General features: G+C 44.3%; 1 protein-coding gene across 8 annotated transcripts in view; it reads left to right on the forward strand.

Moving 5' to 3' along the window:
- The first annotated feature begins 7,571 nt into the window (after nucleotides 1-7,571).
- Nucleotides 7,572-17,095, forward strand: part of CASK (calcium/calmodulin dependent serine protein kinase) — a 234,217-nt gene continuing 224,693 nt past the window's right edge. For 5 of the 8 annotated variants that reach the window (XM_087756254.1, XM_087756258.1, XM_087756261.1 and 2 more), the window contains exon 1: nucleotides 7,572-7,963. In XM_087756254.1, coding sequence (XP_087612380.1) covers nucleotides 7,905-7,963 — 59 coding nt within the window. In that variant the 5' untranslated portion in view covers nucleotides 7,572-7,904. The remainder of the gene's footprint in view (nucleotides 7,964-17,095) is intronic. The other 3 variants (XM_087756257.1, XM_087756256.1, XM_087756259.1) reach the window with 1 other exon arrangement.

Consider the following 17,095-nt stretch of genomic DNA (forward strand, 5'->3'; position numbering starts at 1 on the left):
GTCCCCTTGGATGGCTGCCAGAGTGCTGCTGCCAACATAAGCCATAGGAAAAAAGGATATTTTCCTTCCAGTTTCTCCCTCTGACAGACCTGAAGAGAATTTCATGGGACACAGAAAAACATACATCTTTGCCCTCTGGGACTTTTTTCCTGCTAAATTTCAAAGATCTGTTGCAAACAATCTATGAATTGGATTTCTGCAGGCAAAAGATTTACAAGAAGCTTTCTCAAAGGCAACTTGACCAGTCCGAATCAGGAAGTCAATATTAACTCCTCCCATTGCAGATGGTTTTGTTCTTGAAGGATGAAAGAGCCTCAAATTTTGGGTGTGAATAATCATGCAGTGTCAGCATAACACTTCAGAAAGGGAAAGCGTAAGGAAGAAGGAGAAGGAAGTGGGAAGTAACTAAGTGGGCAGGCAGAGTGGTGTTTGCTCTCTTCTGTGAAGCTATACCCCATCTGAAAAAAAAGTGGGCTGAGAACACCAGGAGGAAAGGAAAAAAAGCTGGATGACAAGGAGGAAGATGGAATACTTGGCAAATAATTATTTACAGAATTAGTATTCTCTTCTAAAGTTATAAAATGTCGTAAGCTTGGCTTACCCTGAGGCTATAGGATAAGTGGTAAAGCCATAGCTATGTCTTAGAAGTCTTCAACTGTAAGCCTTGTCAGCTTTTGCATTGTATTACTCCACATTAATAGAAATAGTGATCTGGGAAATGCAGTAAGAGAAAATAGGTATCTCAGACCTCATAAATAGGGTTTGGAAAATAAATTGGTGGCAGAATGAGGACAAAATAAAGGACAAAGTTGGGAATGAAAAATGAAACATAGGATGAAACTGAAAGGCTGAGAATATAAGAATGCCCTAATGGGTCCATCTAGCCCTACTTACCCAACAGGGGATAAACCGAGATCAATAACGTGGCCTTCCTGGGTAAGGATATTCTTTGCATTCCAGGTATGCTGACTCTTGTGATTTCCCCGAATGTGGAGAAGCTGACTGCGTAATTTATAGTGAAAGACTGTATTTACACCTCTAAAAATGACAACGGAGCAGTGGTAGTACAAGATAATTTAGAAAGTGCATGAAAGTCTAGCCACTACCTGCAGTCAGTTCCCCTTCCACTTCCCCAGCATCTACATTTGTCGTACTGGGGATGCTCCGAGGCACACCCCTGCCTATTCCTTCCAGTATTTGTTTATAATGATATGTCATCCCTGAAATGGTCTAATTCCTTTTTGAACCTGCTGATACTATTGGTGTCCACAGCCTCCTGTGGCAGCAAGTTCTCAAAGTTCACTATCCAGTGTGTGTGTATTTATTTTTTAAAAGGTACTTTCACGTATCTGTCTTAAACTACCTTCCTACTAGTTTTACTGAGCACCCCTTAGTTTTAGTATGGCAGGGTTTGGTGAACAACAGTTCTGCCTTCACCTTATCTACAACCTTCATGATTTTGTAAACCTCGACCATATCGTACCTCAGGTGTCTCCTCTGCAAACTGACAAGTCCCAGCCTTTTGCCCTCTCCTGGCAAGGCAGAAGGCTCATCCTTGGCTTCTTTTCCTTGCCCTTCTCCCTCTGTTCCTTTGCAAACTCCTTTGTGTCCTTCTGGAGACAGGGAGGCCTGAAACTTCCCAGCCCTCCAGCTGCAGGTGCACCAGAGCTTTATATGGAGACAAAATGACACCTTCTGCCTTGTTTTCATGCCTGTCCTGATATGCCCAATATTTTATTGGCTTTTTTTTGACCATTGCTGCACCCTGCAGCAATGGTTTCAGAGAAGTTCCAGGGTGAGTCTGAGGGCTCTTTCCAGAGCTGCAACTGCCAGTTCCAAGTTTAGCATCATGCAGGGATGGTGTAGATGAGGATTTCCTTTAGATACAGTATTCCTTGCCATTTATCTACACCAAAGCTCCTCTGGGCACTTACTCTGCTTTGCGGGGCCCTTCTGGAGTTCCTAACTATTAGGGTGGCACCTGTCTACTCAAAAGAGCTTAATACATTTCTACAAAAGATAGTAGGAGAGTGAGAAATGCAAGAAAGAAGAAAATAAAAATATGAAAGGAAAAGATAAGGTTTGGGTTTTTTTTTATTTCAGTGCTAGTATGTAGCAATTCGATATTGTCCTTATGATGTGATTTTTAATTATATTTCTCTATATAGGTGCATGACTGTAGCATATGGTTACAAATTTCTGTTTAGGATAATGATGAAAAGATAACCGGAATTTTGAGTTGTTTTTATTACCTGGTTTTATCCCCTGTACATCTTGTAAGCTCTTTTTAATTTAAAAAAGTTTCAATAAAAGCATCATGGAGAGATTTCCTCCACAATTCTTATTATTTAATCCATACCCATCAATGAGGAAAAGCTGCAACTAGGGAGAAAAGAAATAAGCATCTCCAGTAATCCAATCAAGATTGTTCACAGGTACACAGTACAGAAGGAAGGGAAAAATAATCAGAATGGCAAGGAATAGCTAAAAAAGAAACTCCATGAAGTAGGGGTTTGTGTTATTTTTAAGTTTTCCCCTCTCTTTTGATGTTGCCAGCTGTTCCTACCTGGGACTATTTCACCTTTGGAAATCTATTTTGAAGGGCGACTGTGAGCTGCTTTGGCAGTATCAGATAGGCTCGGCTTTGGTTTAGTTTACTACCTATCTTCAGTAGTGTTCCTGTAATTTATGCTTAATTATGACTAGGGTCTAATCACAGATGAGGAACGTGACTTTTTCCCTTACTATTCCTTCACCAAGACCTGGCTGATTACTTGACCTGGCACTCCGTCCCAGCTGGGTGGCTGGGTCAGTATGAGCCGAGTGTCTGGCGAAGGTGATGTGGTCACCATGTCTGAACAGCAGTGAAAAAGAATTCCTCATTCAAAAGAGGCAGCTCTTAGCCGGTTGCCTGAGGAAACAACATTTATGCTTTCCCATATTCATGTATACGTACAAGCCTGTATCTTTCCCAGGAACTTTTGAACCTGGGGGTCAATTTCAACAGGATTAGATGGGGGCAAGGTACGGATCCCAGGGATAAGCTCCAGCTGTCCTTTGAAGATAGGGGGCTGCAGAAAAGAGACCTGATGATAGTGTGTTTAGTGAGGAAGGGTGGCAGTGAAAGTCCACTTCTCATCAAACAATGGAGAACTGTCACCATGGAGGAACTTAAAAAAAAAACTCGACTAAGGAGAAAAATGCAGTTGAAGATTTATCTTCCTAGACAAACATCATTCACCTGTTAAGACACGCATTCGTGGGAAACCCGGCTTCCTTAATTACGGTGTGGCACAACTTATGCAGTATGCTACCCCTGAGCTCTGCAGCTGCAGACTGCCCTATCACACAGTAGATTTCCAAGCTGATTTAATTATACACTTTTGTAAGAGGTTATCCAGGCTTATTCAGGGTTGGCTGATGGCTTTTTAGGGTTCTTTTGACCGACATTTTTTACAGGGATTTAAAATGTCCATGTCTGTCATGATCAAAACGTCGTCTCTTTTCATTGCAACCAAAATACGTTTCTATTGCCCAAAATATGAACTATTTTCAGTTCATAGAATTTGCACTCCTAAACAATACAGTGGTTTTTCAGAAATCTGGTAGGCCTCCCATATTCTCTCTTATGAAGTACTAACAGTTCATGCTCATCTTCAGTGTCAGTATCATCCTCAAACTTTGTAAGAGGGGGTGAATTAATACCTGGGTTACAGATCAAAGTACCCAGGGCCCTGTTATAATTGGAATCTGAGGCACAGAATTTGGTGCTTCCTACATCTTTTGAATTACAGAACTCTGTCAAACCCTTAAAATTTCCTGTTCATCATCATGTACCTTTTACATCACACTTTTAAGTGAAAACACTATAAAGGCTGTTTGGATGTATCTGGTAACTATGGTTCCATGAACAACCTCTGAACAACTTACCTGCCCTGTGGGTCACCAACAGTGTGCAGACCATACGTGCACATCCTGCGAAGACCACAGCCAAATAAAACTTGAAAACTCCATAAAATTTTAAGAAAGGGGTTTTCTAGTGCCCAAGCCCACACTCAGCTATTTCTTAGGACTTTAAAATAAACTTTTGAATGAAACAACAATAGTGGTTTGCCTAAAAATACACCACCTTAACCTAGCAGTTCAGAATCTGACAGACAGGCAGCTCAAACACGTGCAGTGGTTTGGGGAAGGCTACTAGGGATTGTAAAGCATTTCCTTCCTTCCTGCGAATAGTCTCTGTCCTTTTCTTGCTATTTCCCTATGAAGAAGTCCCTCTCCCAGCCCTGAAACGACCGATGACATACTTTTTAATACAATGTTAGATGTGCATATTTCAGAATTTAACTTCTGAATTAAACCCAGAATCTGTAAGGAGATGTATTGGATACATGGGTGAAAATCAAGAATGCCTGCCTGTGCAAGGGAAAGGGAATGACTGCTTACAAACTTGTGGCTGAAATTCATGATCACAAGCATATCCGTATATGCGTTGCTTGGGTGGTCATACTATTGGGTATTGGCTGCTGCAAACCTGGCAAACTAATGCTCATATTTTCTTGAGCCCATTCAATCTGACACTGAGTTACAGCATAGTTCTCACTTGCTCTAGTAATTGCTGATGTAGTGGTATCCTTGCTGCTTTTGCTGGTTCAGTATGCAACTTTTTATGATACAGATCTGCACACAAATCCTAGTTCAGACAGATTCTTCTCATGCAACTGAAACAGTAGGCAGCTCCCGTTTTCGCTCTCCCCCTGCACTGAACGTGGACAGCTGACACGTTTGTAGGCTTTGATAGATTTGCCTTGCTTCTTGGCAGCCTAAGCAATGAATGCTACAGCTGCTCTAATAAACATGTCTTCTCTGCTCCAGAATGGGGAAAAAAAAAAAAAGAAATAGGAAGCTCAGCCCATCAAGTGAAAAAAGCAGCTGCTACCCTCCTTAGTGGAAGGTAGTATGACCCTTCAGGTAGGCTAGATGCCAGGGAACGAACCACCTCTCTTAGGGAAAGCCCATTTTGTTCAGTGTCTTCCCAGAAACTACCTTCCCGCAACAACAGCTCTAACTCTCCAACCTGTGCTCTGAGACCCCATCCGTTAGCAGAAAAAGCATGTTTATATGTGCTGTGTCACGTCAAAACGGAGCCAACTGCCCTCCAAAGCTCTTAAAGCGTTTGTTCTATTACAATGTTTTGTCCCAAAGCTCCCCATGCATTATGCTTGGTACTCCTTGTTTTCAGTTTAATCGGTCCCACCTGGGTGGCGTGGCCTGGTGTGACTCTTAGCGCTTGGCACCCGGAGGAAGGCGAGACCTCCGTGAAGTGATGCTGCTAGAGCGGTAAGAGCGTTTGCCTCAGCTCGGGAAGGGATCTGTTATGAGCATTTTAATTCCTTGTGTGTTTTTGAGTCGTTTTTTCTCGTTACCTTCTAATGACGGCTCTGCATAGTCAGACGACAACTTCTGCTCAAAATATAAGTCAACGCTCACCCATATTCTAAAACTTACTACTGTCAGGCCTATGTGGTACTCAGCCTGACGGCCTCGCAAAAGGAAAAAACGGTTGCCCACATGTTTAGCTGTGTGAAATTTAGGGAACAACCTAAATATATTGGTTTTTCGTTTGCATTCCAAATAGCAGATGGCATTTAAATATTTTTTAAAGGTTTGTATGGTGTAGAGCACAGCCTCGTGGGAATGTCTCTCACCTTATATGCTACCATTGTGCAGGAGATAGATGTAATTATTTTCATGGCTTTTCCTGATTTATTTTTTTTCTTTTGAATTTGTCTGGAGACAGGAACAAGGTGTTCTTGGTGAAGTGTCATCAGCTCTGCATTTTAAAGCTAACCCTTAAACCATTTCATCAGATAATTCTGCTTTGACAGGTTTTTTCTGTGTGTGGGGAACAAATGTATAATTTACTTTTGTTGATGCGTTTTAAGAAGTTGCGTGCGTGCTGAAGTACTTTGGCAAAAATACTTTGTAAACTGCAATAGTTTCTGACCAATTCCTTCAAAAGAGCTTTGCTTTCCTCTACAAACCACCTAAATCAAAACTTGGAAAAGCACACACGTGCAACTTACATCTCTCTCTTGTATATTGTTTTCTGTGTAACGTTAAAAAACATGGAACACAACAGATCAGGTGAGTACTTGGTGTTTTAAAATTCACCCGGTTGTCTCAGGCATTGTTTCTACGTAGCTATTAAGAGAAACGACAGCCACGAGTTAACTCGCCCAACTGGAAGAGTGTATCCAAGAGCACTCTGAGAATTAAATTCTCTACTAGAATTAAATTCTGAGAATTTAATAGGGCTAATAAGATGACTGCTTTCCTCACAACAAAGAGTGTTCAAATGGCGCTCCAGAAAATGCTTATATCCTTTCGGGGAAAAAAAAAAAAGAAAAGAAAAAAAAGCACTTTAACGGCCCCTGGACAAATCCCTACAAGCCCAGTTTTGCACAGAGGTTCTTTATTGCTACCGTCGAGTCCGTGAAGTCGAGAAGGGACGCCCGTCACTACAGACCGCGCCTCTGCGCGCAGCTGAGGCGCCGTATCCTTCGCCTACGCCGCGGCCTTCACGACCCACCGGCCGGGCGGCGAGGCTCCCCGCTCCCCTTCCCGCGCCTGCCTGCGCCCCACCCGCCCCCCAGCTCCGGGGCTCGGCGCGGCGGGGCCGCCGGGGCTTTCTGCCGCCGGCCCCCTGCCACCAGCTGGCGCTCAGGGGCGGGCGGCCGCGGCGCTACGGAAGGTCGGTACTTGAGCCCGCCCGGCCACCCTCGCCGCCGCTCCTCCCCGCCGCGGGGCCGGGCCGGGGCCGGGGCCCAACCCCGCCGCCGCCGCCACCGCCGCCGCCGCCGCCACCCGCCCCGCCGAGCCCCCGCCCCGCCCCATGACGTCATCCCAGCCCGCGCCTGCGCACACCGGCCCGACCGCCCCACCCCCCCCAAACGGACGGTGGGCGTGGCCCCGCGCGCGATTCTGGCGGGGCGGGGGGTGGAGGTGGGGAGAAAGGGAGCGGAAGCGAACACAGCCCCCCGCGTGCGTGCGTGCGTGCGTGCCGCGCCTGCTCGGCCTGCCGGCGCGCGCGCTCTCCCCGGCGCCCGCCCCCGCGCGCGCGCGCGCCCGGGCCGTGACGGCTTTGCGTGACGGCGGCTGGGCGCGCGCGCCCGCCCGCCCTCCAGTAAAGCAAGCGCCTATCGCGGCCGCTGCCGCCGTCGCTGCTCCTGCTGCTGCTTCTCCTCCTCCTCCTCGCGCCTGGAGCGTAATCAACGGCCGCGCCTGCAACTCCCCGCCCCTCCCCCTCCCACTATTATCCTCCCTCCCGGCGCGCGGCCTCCCCCCGCCCGGCCGGGAGCGCGCGGCCGCCCGCCCGCCCGCCCGCTCAGCGAGGGAGCGAGACGGCGCTGCCGCCGCCTGCCGCCGGCCCCTCGCCGCGCCGCGCCGATCCCCTCCATGGAGCCCGCGCCGCCCCGCTAGCCGGAGCTGCCTGCCCGCCCGCGGCCGCTGGGGAGTAGCCGGCTGAGAGGGGGAGGGAGGGGGCGGGAGGGGGGTGGGGGGCGGAGGAGGAGGAGGAGGAAGGTGGGGTCGCGGAGTGTGTGACACGCGCGGGGAGCGGCGGCGGCTGCGGCCCGCGGGAGGAGGAGCGGGGAGTCCCGGCGCGGCCGCGGGAGCCCCCGGGCGGGCGGCGGCGGCGCCCCCGGAAGGTGGCGGTGGCGGCGGCGGGAGCGGCCGTAGCGGTTGGGATTTACCGTGGTGGTGGCGGTTGGCGCTGACCGGCAGGGGAGCGCGCCGCGCGGCGGGGACCGTGCCCGCGGCCCCCCCATCCCCTCCCTCCTTCCCTCCCGCCCCCCCCGCCCCGGGGCCGCCGCCTCCCGGGCTGATCCCCCCCCGCCCGGACCATGGCCGACGACGACGTGCTGTTCGAGGACGTGTACGAGCTCTGCGAGGTGATCGGCAAGTGAGTCCCGCGGGGAGCGGGAGGCGGGCAGGGCAGGGCAGGGCGGGCGGGCGGGCGTGTGCGCCGGCGGGCAGAGCGGGGGAGGGGGCGGCGGTGCCCCCGGGCCCGGCCCCGGCCCCTCCCGCCGGGCGCGGCGGGGAGAGGGATGCTCTGCTCGGCACCCACCTGAGTCGCCGCCGCCAGCGGGTCCGTGGGAGCGGTGCGGGGTCCGGGTCCCCCCTTTTGGCCGGTGGCGGTGACAGGGGGAGCGCCTCGGCCGCGCTGCCCACCTCCGCTATTACACGGGAGGCGGAAGGGGGAGAAGTGACCCGATGTTTCCTCAGCCACCATGATTAACCGCCTAACCATCACTCAGGCTGGCTGCAGCAAGCGGCAACCACTTCCCACCCCTTTTCTTCTCCTCCTCCCCCCGATATCCCATTCCTGGCACACCCATCAAGGATTGCCTATTGGGGAAGGGAAAGGGAAGATATCTCTGTGTAGATCCACCTATCCACTGGGTGTCTGCACATTTGTGCGCCAGGTGGTGGTTTTTCCTCCGCTTTGCTGCATGATAACCAGCTGGTTAGCGGCAGCAATAGTGACGCTCGGGTAGCGCTCGGTTTTCGTCCAGATCTTTCCCTCCGCTCTCCTTCGTGTGGACACGGGGATGTATGAGGCAGTGGGAGTGCGTGGCCTTTTGAGTCTTATTATGCAACTGCTGTGTAGCCGATGTTCGAGGCTTGTATCAAACCTAGGAGTTGAGGTAGTTGCTAGCGTTCCCCAGCTGCCCGTTTCGGGTAACCACTGTTGTAGGGTGGGTGAAAATGACAATTCAAGTCTCGGTCTGTGTAATCGCACCAAGAAAATGCACAGAATCCCCCAGATCAGATGGTGATAAAGAATTAAAGCTGAACTCCGTTCCCCCCCCCCCCCATATTTTTGTGACTGCCTGGTTTCGAAATCCGTTTCTTATTTATTCGTCATCTTTCACGTATTTTCTGTAGTTGTGTCTGTGTTGCAAAATGGACATGAAAGATGTAGCAATATTGTGGCTTCCTAAATTTTCTGTCTGTTTCTGATTCCGGAGCTGAGATTGCTGTGGAAGCCTTAGTAGTGACACTGTTCAGCGTGTTTGCACTTTTTTCTTCCTGACAATTAATTTTATAAGAATAGTTGTTCACTGTGTTTTGATTACAAAAAAAGATTTTTTTCTGCATGTTTTCTCTTGTCTGGTCTCCACTGGTGTGCTTTTCAGTTTATATCAAGTGCTGTCTACTTTCAAAGCTAGGGCTAAAAATATTCTAGAATTAATCTTTCCTCAGGATTATACTAAAATGCTAGTCTTGGACTTAGCAGGTGACTTTGTTGTTGGCAGAAGTTTCAGCACTCAGTTCTGTCATTTCACAAGTTACTACTACCTTTCTCTTAACACAAACAACTTTTAAAAATATTAAACTTAAAGGGTCTTGTTTGCCTTCATAAATGGTAAGCGATTGCTTTACCTTAATGCTGGTTGTTGGTGAGGAGCTTCTGTGGCTCTGTTAAACTCTGCTATTAAGTGTGTTTTGAAGACAATTTTTGGCACACTCCTTTCACAAGTGGTTTTTATGCTAACCACTGCAGTTCACACACTGGTTTATTCCTACCTGATTACCGTTAGAAAGAAGGTGCAGTGATTATGCATGACCACACGCCCTTTTAGAGAATGGATGATTCACGGAGGTCCAGATGTTTGCACATCTCAAATGAGTTTTTGTTTTGTGATTGGAGAATTTGGAAGAGAGAGCTCAGAAACTGTGGATCAGGTATTAGCCACAGAAGTTCCACATGAGATTTAGGTAGTATAGATAGTGTTGTGATGTAACTAGATCTAACAGATAAATATTGAATCATAGTAGCATAATGATGCCAAGAGCACTGTAGCAAAAACAGGGTGGATCACTGAAAATAGCAGCAGTGATGGTGCGAAGTGTTGATAGCTCATTGTGATTGCTCAGGCTTTTCCGCACAGATGTCATGTCAGTCCTCTAAAAAAACATTTGAAATAAATATACAATTTCACGTACAGTTGTATAAGTAGTATTCCTGTTTCTTTGCAATACTGCGCAGGTGACTTCCAGGGAACCAGGGATGCAACATCTTTACTGAGCTTACAGATTCTGAGTACCACCTTGCTTGTCTTTAAGCAACTTGAGGAAAGCTGCTGTAAACCTGCTTTGAATTGCTGCATATGCATCTTGCTAAACATCTTTCAGTGAAACATCCACTGAACGTCTGCACGTTCCTGTGATTTATTATTGATTGATACAGTAATTTAGTTCTTGCAAATAGCACATCTGGCCCTGATGTGCGTTTCAGACACATGAAATATTAAAACATGTAATTTATCTTTCCTAAATAGGTAGTTACCACTGCTATTTAAGGTAGTAAAAGGTATTTTCACAAAGGGTGTGGAAAAGAGATCTTTGCCTGTAAAATGTCTGAATATTTGTCTAAGAGAAGTCCCAAAGTTCCCATACAATTTACTAGAGAAATGAGGAGATAGTTTCTTAGCTGACAGCATGCGGTCCAATTTGTTGAGGTGTAGTCTGATCTTTAGGATAAACTTTAAACACTTTTAAATACAATAAACTGGTAATACCTACTTCGTGTAAATGCAGTGATAATAGCTTTTGGTGTGCTGGAGTGTGGAACAATTACAATGAAATAGTATATGAATCAATTGATTGGAATGACAGTGATAAACTGTTTATTGTGTGGCATTTAATGTGTTTAAGTTCTGCAAGCGTGCATTTTTCATTTTGAATGGGTGCAGGAGGAAAGAAAGGCCAGGACGGATAGAGAGAAATTCTAGTTCATGTTTCCTTTAGAAAAAAATTACGGGAAATCTTCATTTGCATATGTTTCCAGTATACATTTCCATCAGTGAAAGCTATATAGAGATAAAAATTGGAGTAATAATAATCCCAGTTTCTTGTTGAACTTCTTAAAGTGGCATTTATGACACTAATATTAGTCATGTAGTTTTTCTTTACCAGATGTGTTATGTTCTAGGTTACTGTCTTGTCGTCAGTCTTGGCTGACACAAACACACTTCAAGCAAGAAGTAAATTGGGGATTTCTATATTGGCCTTCAAAAATGTGTTCACGTATCTTGGGATAACTGGCAGTGATGAAAACCCCAGGTGTGCCCTTTTTTTCCAAACTTGCTTCCAGGTAACTTTGAAGAGAATCTCCCTGTATATTGCATTTGATTGACAGTTTACAGATAATAGTGCTAAGTGTACTTCTTTACTTTTTGCTAAAACCTTCACTCAGAATGCATTGAGTAGTTTATATAACGTAGTAGGTGTAGAGTTGAAACATCTTGGCTGTTCATCTGAGGTGAAAACTGTTCTGAGTTTATCATAGGAGCTCCATGTTCACATAGCAGTAGTTTTCTTTGTGTCAGAGAGAGAATGCCTGTCTTTTGTTGGTATTGAGTCTAGAAGACTGAAGCATGGCTTTTAGGGTAGATAGAATCCTTGTTCTGCAAGGACTTTATTTTACATTATCTGGTTTTGACTTTCTGTACCTCTTAAGATTCATGTCGGTTTATGTTAGCATTAGAGGAGTACCATAAAGGTTGTCTGATCTTTCTAACAGCAGGATTGCAAGTTGCTTAAAAATGTCTCCAAATTTTTTAGTTGCAAATACTATGTGATAAAGTTGATTAAAGTTTTTTGTGTTAAAAAGGGTATTTGTCGCAATTGAAATCACTAGTCTTCATATTAATAGTCACTTAAATTGCAAATTTTTGTAATTTTGTCGTCTGCTTGTGGACCATATATATGTACCATCATTGTGCATAATAGTGGTGCAGTCGTCGGTGTTTTTGATACCAAAGCATAATGTGATGATTGGTGCTAATACTATCGTAGCATTCAGGATGTTCTCTGCAGTACGACTGGGTTCAGTCTAGTCCTTGTCTGCACTGCACACCAAGGATTTTAGTTTGTTTTCATCCCTCCTTCCCCTGTGATGGGCTGGTTCTCTCTGCTTGGCCTCTTCCATCTAGCAAAGAGGAGTTAAAGTGCCTGGAGCCTGCAGGTGTTCCTGTCTTCCACAGCCTACCAGCACTGCTGGAACACCGCAGGAGATGCAAGGGGAGGACGCAAGGTCTTGGGCAGGGAAGTGGGACAGGGCATTTTTTTGCATTAAAGTATCAAGGCTCGTATCCCATTGAAGTCAGACAAGAGGATGGTGGTTGCTGTTCCATCCTAAGCTATTACCTTGAGATGGTGATGCTTTGGATTTATGCCCCAGTCTGGGAGTGTTTAGGAAAGGGAGGAGAGAGCTCATGGATTCCTTGTCCAAGAAAGATTTTTATAATTTTAAGTATTGTGATAACAGAACTATCTAGAAGTATTTTGGTGGTTTCAGTGATGATGATTGCCTCCATTTTCTCTGTCCAGGAGTGAGAATACTGTTGACTCTCAAATGTACTTTTTCTCTAGTATGCCATTAAAATTTTGTATCTCCTGTAAAACTGATGCAAATAACTGATGGGTATAATTTTGACAAACCAAATGAAAATGTTTAACAACTGTATTATGTACTCACCGTCTGGAAAGCGGGGAGAGGGAAGGGAACTTCTCAGGGATATGGAAAGTGATTTGTCTGGTTTAGCTTTTGCATTTCTTAGTACTATTTGAAATACTAGTGTACTAATAAAACGTTCTCAGCTGTTTTCTGTGTTACAGTGCTCAAGATGAACAGATTATATTGAATATTTGATTTAAGCATGAGGTCATAATGTACATTGCTTCAGGAAAATAACAGTAGATTATTTGAAGTGTATAATTGCTAGAATATCTCCTTAGCTAAGTTATTCTGCTATGGATTTTAACTGTAATAGTGACCTGTTTCTACTTAAGAGGTTCTGTCTACTTAAGAGGTTCAACTGTAGCTGAACACAGAGTAGAATTAATATACCTAGTTACAGAGTACAACATTTTAATCAGTACTCTCCTTTCCATTTGTGTGGCTTTTTCTAGTGTTGTTTTGATAAGCAGCTGCATTCTTGCATACATCCTTATGATGTGAACAAGACGGCTGTAATGATTGGGAAGTAGAGGCTTGCTTAAGAGAGGTGTTTGAAGGAACTTGATCTAGGACAATACAAACTGAGAAAGATTGTGCGAGGGCTTTACAAATATGTTTTTGTGCTTAAACACCCAAGAGAAGGAAGCCCTTGAAGGTAAGACCAGGTGAGCAAATGTGTGCAGACTAGTCCCAAATAATTTGAGGCTGAAAATTAGAAATGTTTTTAGACCAATTCACTACTGAGATTCTGGAGCAGCTCTCTGTAAGAAGTTGTGGGACAAAAAAAGCTACCTTGTCTTGAAGATTTGCTAAGTTAAGAGTTTGATCTTTTTATTAAAATAGTATGAAACTTTGCCTTCAAGAATGGGGGCTAGGCTTTAGGACCCACGTGATCCCTGATAATCATTTCAATTCAAACACAATGCTTGACATAAAATGCTTCAGGATAAAGAAATATTAGAGAAAGAAAAGACCCGTATTTTATGTCAATACCCACTCACCTACTTAGCCTTCTGTCTGATACACTGGCCTTTTTATAATCTCTTATACAGATGTCATGACAGTGCAAGGTAATCGAGCAGTATTAACACTAATATGATGTTTCCAAAGATCACTTTTCAGAAACCTGTAGTCATATGAAATGTGCCACCTAAAGAATGGTGACTTCAGAATTGAAAATGGTTGTTGTTAAAAGTAGGGTTTTTTTATGCCAAATTATGGAGTTAATTAAAAAAAAAAAATCAAAACCCCAAAAAACCTCTTACGATTTCTCCTTTTTCCAGGAGTGAGTAGGTGTGTATACAGGATATATTACATGCATGGCCAGAATTATCATCCCTGGTCATTTAAAAAGTTAGACTGATCTCTTAAGATAGTGTACTAATCAGCTAATATGCCCACTGAAAGAACCCCAGGAAACCCTTTTCTTTTTCTTTGCATATATCAGATAAGCATGTAAGAGGATACCTAGGTAAGGCATCCAAAGCATAGGAAGAGAGAGCCTTTACTTCAGCATAGCTGTAAACTGAACTGTGTTTTAGAGTGTAGGGTTAGTAACTTCTTTTAATAAACTTCTGCTGTATTCAGAGTGAGTTACAATGTTTCGTGGGAGATGCCTATTGATAAAACGAATGCCTCCCTTGTCGGAAACAGAAGTGCACAGCAAGCTTTGGCATTTCAGTTACAATAGTGTTACTAGTGTTTAAGCCCCATTTTTACCAGAATCTTTGTTTTTCGGAAATGAAAACAGCTAAATAAGGTTTGGAATAATTTTTGGAGCTTGAGTAGAAAAGACCTTGGCATTATGATAAGGGTTTAATTTTTCACTCCAGTTTGTATGAGAAGCAAAGGCGTCTTCTCAGAGAAACAACTGGAAAACTGTTACAGGATCAGTTTAGGACTAAAAGGACCAAGGACAGTTTCCTAATGTAGCCTCAAATGACAGAAGTGACCCTCCCTTGGTTGACAAGTGCCTCGCTCTTTTACTTTCATAGCTTTTTGCTGGAATAGGGTAAGAAGGGCTAGCCAGAAAGTTACTACATACCTTCTGTCTTTTGTTGCAGTATTCAAGGTACAGTGGGGCTGTACTTTCCTTCCAGGCTTAGGATTTGTCAGAATTTTTATAGTGTCAATATTTTGTCAATTTCTATATTGTCTTAGCTTTTTCAGAACCAATAGTTAAAACATGTCTTCACCATATGAAGACACTTGTAATTGGTGCATAGTTCTTACACATTGTGTGCTCCTTAAGTTCTGTATGTTTTCCTTCCACCAGAGGTTTCTAAATAGCATTTGGTTAAATAGATTTTCACTTGACTCCTTCACCTGTTTCTTTGGCTACCCAATGGCATGTGTAACTGCTTGCAGGTACTCTGATTTCATTTTTGACTAACATCCCCATTTTCTTTCCTGGATAGTGTGGATATAAGCAGTTACTCCTAGCGTTTAATATTGAGTAAATTTCCTAGGATATGTGAATTAAGCAAGCTGTAAAGAGCTTGCCTCTGAACAAGTTTTTTTAGAAGTAAAAGCTGGGGTATAAGTCCTATATGGGCATTTAAACTGGTATAAAATGTGTTCTGTTTCAGTTCAGTTGATAAAGAAGTGCTTTCAGCTAAGCTGAAAACCTAGTTTTATCTCATCAAAGTGTCAGTCCTGCTGTAGTTGAGATTGAGAAACCCTTACAATTTTAAAATGTGCCTTTTCTAGGGAACACATGATTCTTAGGTAACTTGTGACTTCATTGAAACTCACTGTTACCAGGGTTTGGAAGGTAGTTCACATTCAGAAATTTTTGATCCAGAGAGCTCTAGGGGTAGGGAAAAAAGTCTTAGCTGTAGTGAGGCTGAGGCTTCTCAGGTACAGTGGCCTTTAAGATATTCAGAACTTTATGAAATCTATCTCTAGATGTCGTCTTATGTGGGTACATAAAGTATCCATTTTTCTTTTGTGCCTTCAGGATTCATTATAGGCTTTCCCAGTATGAGAGCAGTTGTCTTTAAAAAAAAAAAAAAAAAAAAAAAAAAGCCTTTATAAAGGTGGTCCCGGGTTCATCGTTTTTTGTCACCCTGAAACTTCTCTTCAACTCTTCTCCTTTTTTGGAGTACATATTTCTCTTTCCAGAGGAAAATAAAAACACAACATCAACAAAACACAACAAAAAATACCACAAACCAGAAGAAAAAAGTTCTTAGTATTTCTCCTAAAGGGAAGTTTAACTTGTCTTGACAAGATCCTCTATCTTCTTTATTCTCCCAGTTTTGTTTTGAGGACAGATTCTATGTATAAAACCTTTGGCTGCATTCCTGATGTTCTACCTTGGAGAAGGCAGCCAAAAGGGTCTCCTATTTACTTCCACCCTGCTCCAGGGAAATCCTGCAGCTGCTGCTGCAAATGGAGTTGTCAGCTGCCCACTTTTCTCCCTTTTTTTTTGGCTCCAGATGTTTTTTCCAGATACTGAACAGAGGGGAACAGTCCTGAACAGTGGGAAGGCACTAATTTACACTGGATTAGAGGCATCTATACACCTGTAAATGGAAGGGACAGTGAAGAATTAAGTGAGGTACTCTTATCTCCCTTCTCCAAACCACCCCCCTACCCTCCTCTGACTGGTTAGGAAAAGATGATGTAGAAGGTGGGGGTGAGGGTAGCCTAGGAAGATTACAAAAAACTTAGGGAATGATGTGTTTCAGGGATAGGATTTTTCCTGCATCAGTTGTGATCTGACCTAGTAACTTTTCCTGGAACAGCAGATCTTTGTGGAACACTTTAGGTTTGCCAGGGTTGAATTTGAATTCAGCAGGACCAGATAAGTTGGGTTCAGATGGGTTTAGAGAAAACATCTGTCTCATTAGCACTGGTCTAGCTGTACAGAGCAGCTAACAAGGGTGGGAACTGAGGTAAAATCCTGCATCTCTGTAATCTTGCAGCCTCTTTAAGTATATCATGATTCCTGAAGGAGAGCTATATCAAGTTGTAGCAAGTCTGTAGATTCTGTAAACATGGTGGTAGTAGCCTTTCTCCTCTGTTTGCCCCCGTGTGAAGCACTGTGGGAGTACATGAGTGCAATTTTGTGATGTGAGTTGAATTAAGTTTGCTGCTGCTGGAAGAGGGAGGTCTTGCTCTCTTTATGTGCTTCCATGCCCTGCATGGTCCACCCTTCCTCTGTGCCAGCTTTAGCATTCAGCTGATCTATATAAGCCAGGTGCACCACAAAAATATTCACTTGTGGATGGGTTATTCTTCTGCTGTTTTCACTGGCTTGACTAGACCTACTAGCTCAAGTTAGAAGATTCAGGGATGGAGAGAGACAAGGTGCGCAGGACTCCTCCCCTCTCCCCATCTTTGACAACAATGAACTGTTAAGTTAGGCTGTATCATAAAATGCTTTGTTGTTGTTTTTTTTTTAAAACATGTTTGGCTTTTTTGCATAATAAGCAGGAAGATAGCCTCCAAACTCTTTTCTGCAATAATCCAGAAAATGGTAAGGAAAGGGGAGGAAAAAAGGGAAAGATTTTTTTTTTTTTAAGGAAAAAAAAAGAGTTGCAAATTAACAAACAATTATTA

The sequence above is a fragment of the Nipponia nippon genome, unplaced genomic scaffold (genome assembly GCF_047370975.1).
Source record: "Nipponia nippon isolate SJK-2023a ecotype South Korea unplaced genomic scaffold, ASM4737097v1 scaffold_2, whole genome shotgun sequence".
NCBI classification, from domain to species: domain Eukaryota; kingdom Metazoa; phylum Chordata; class Aves; order Pelecaniformes; family Threskiornithidae; genus Nipponia; species Nipponia nippon.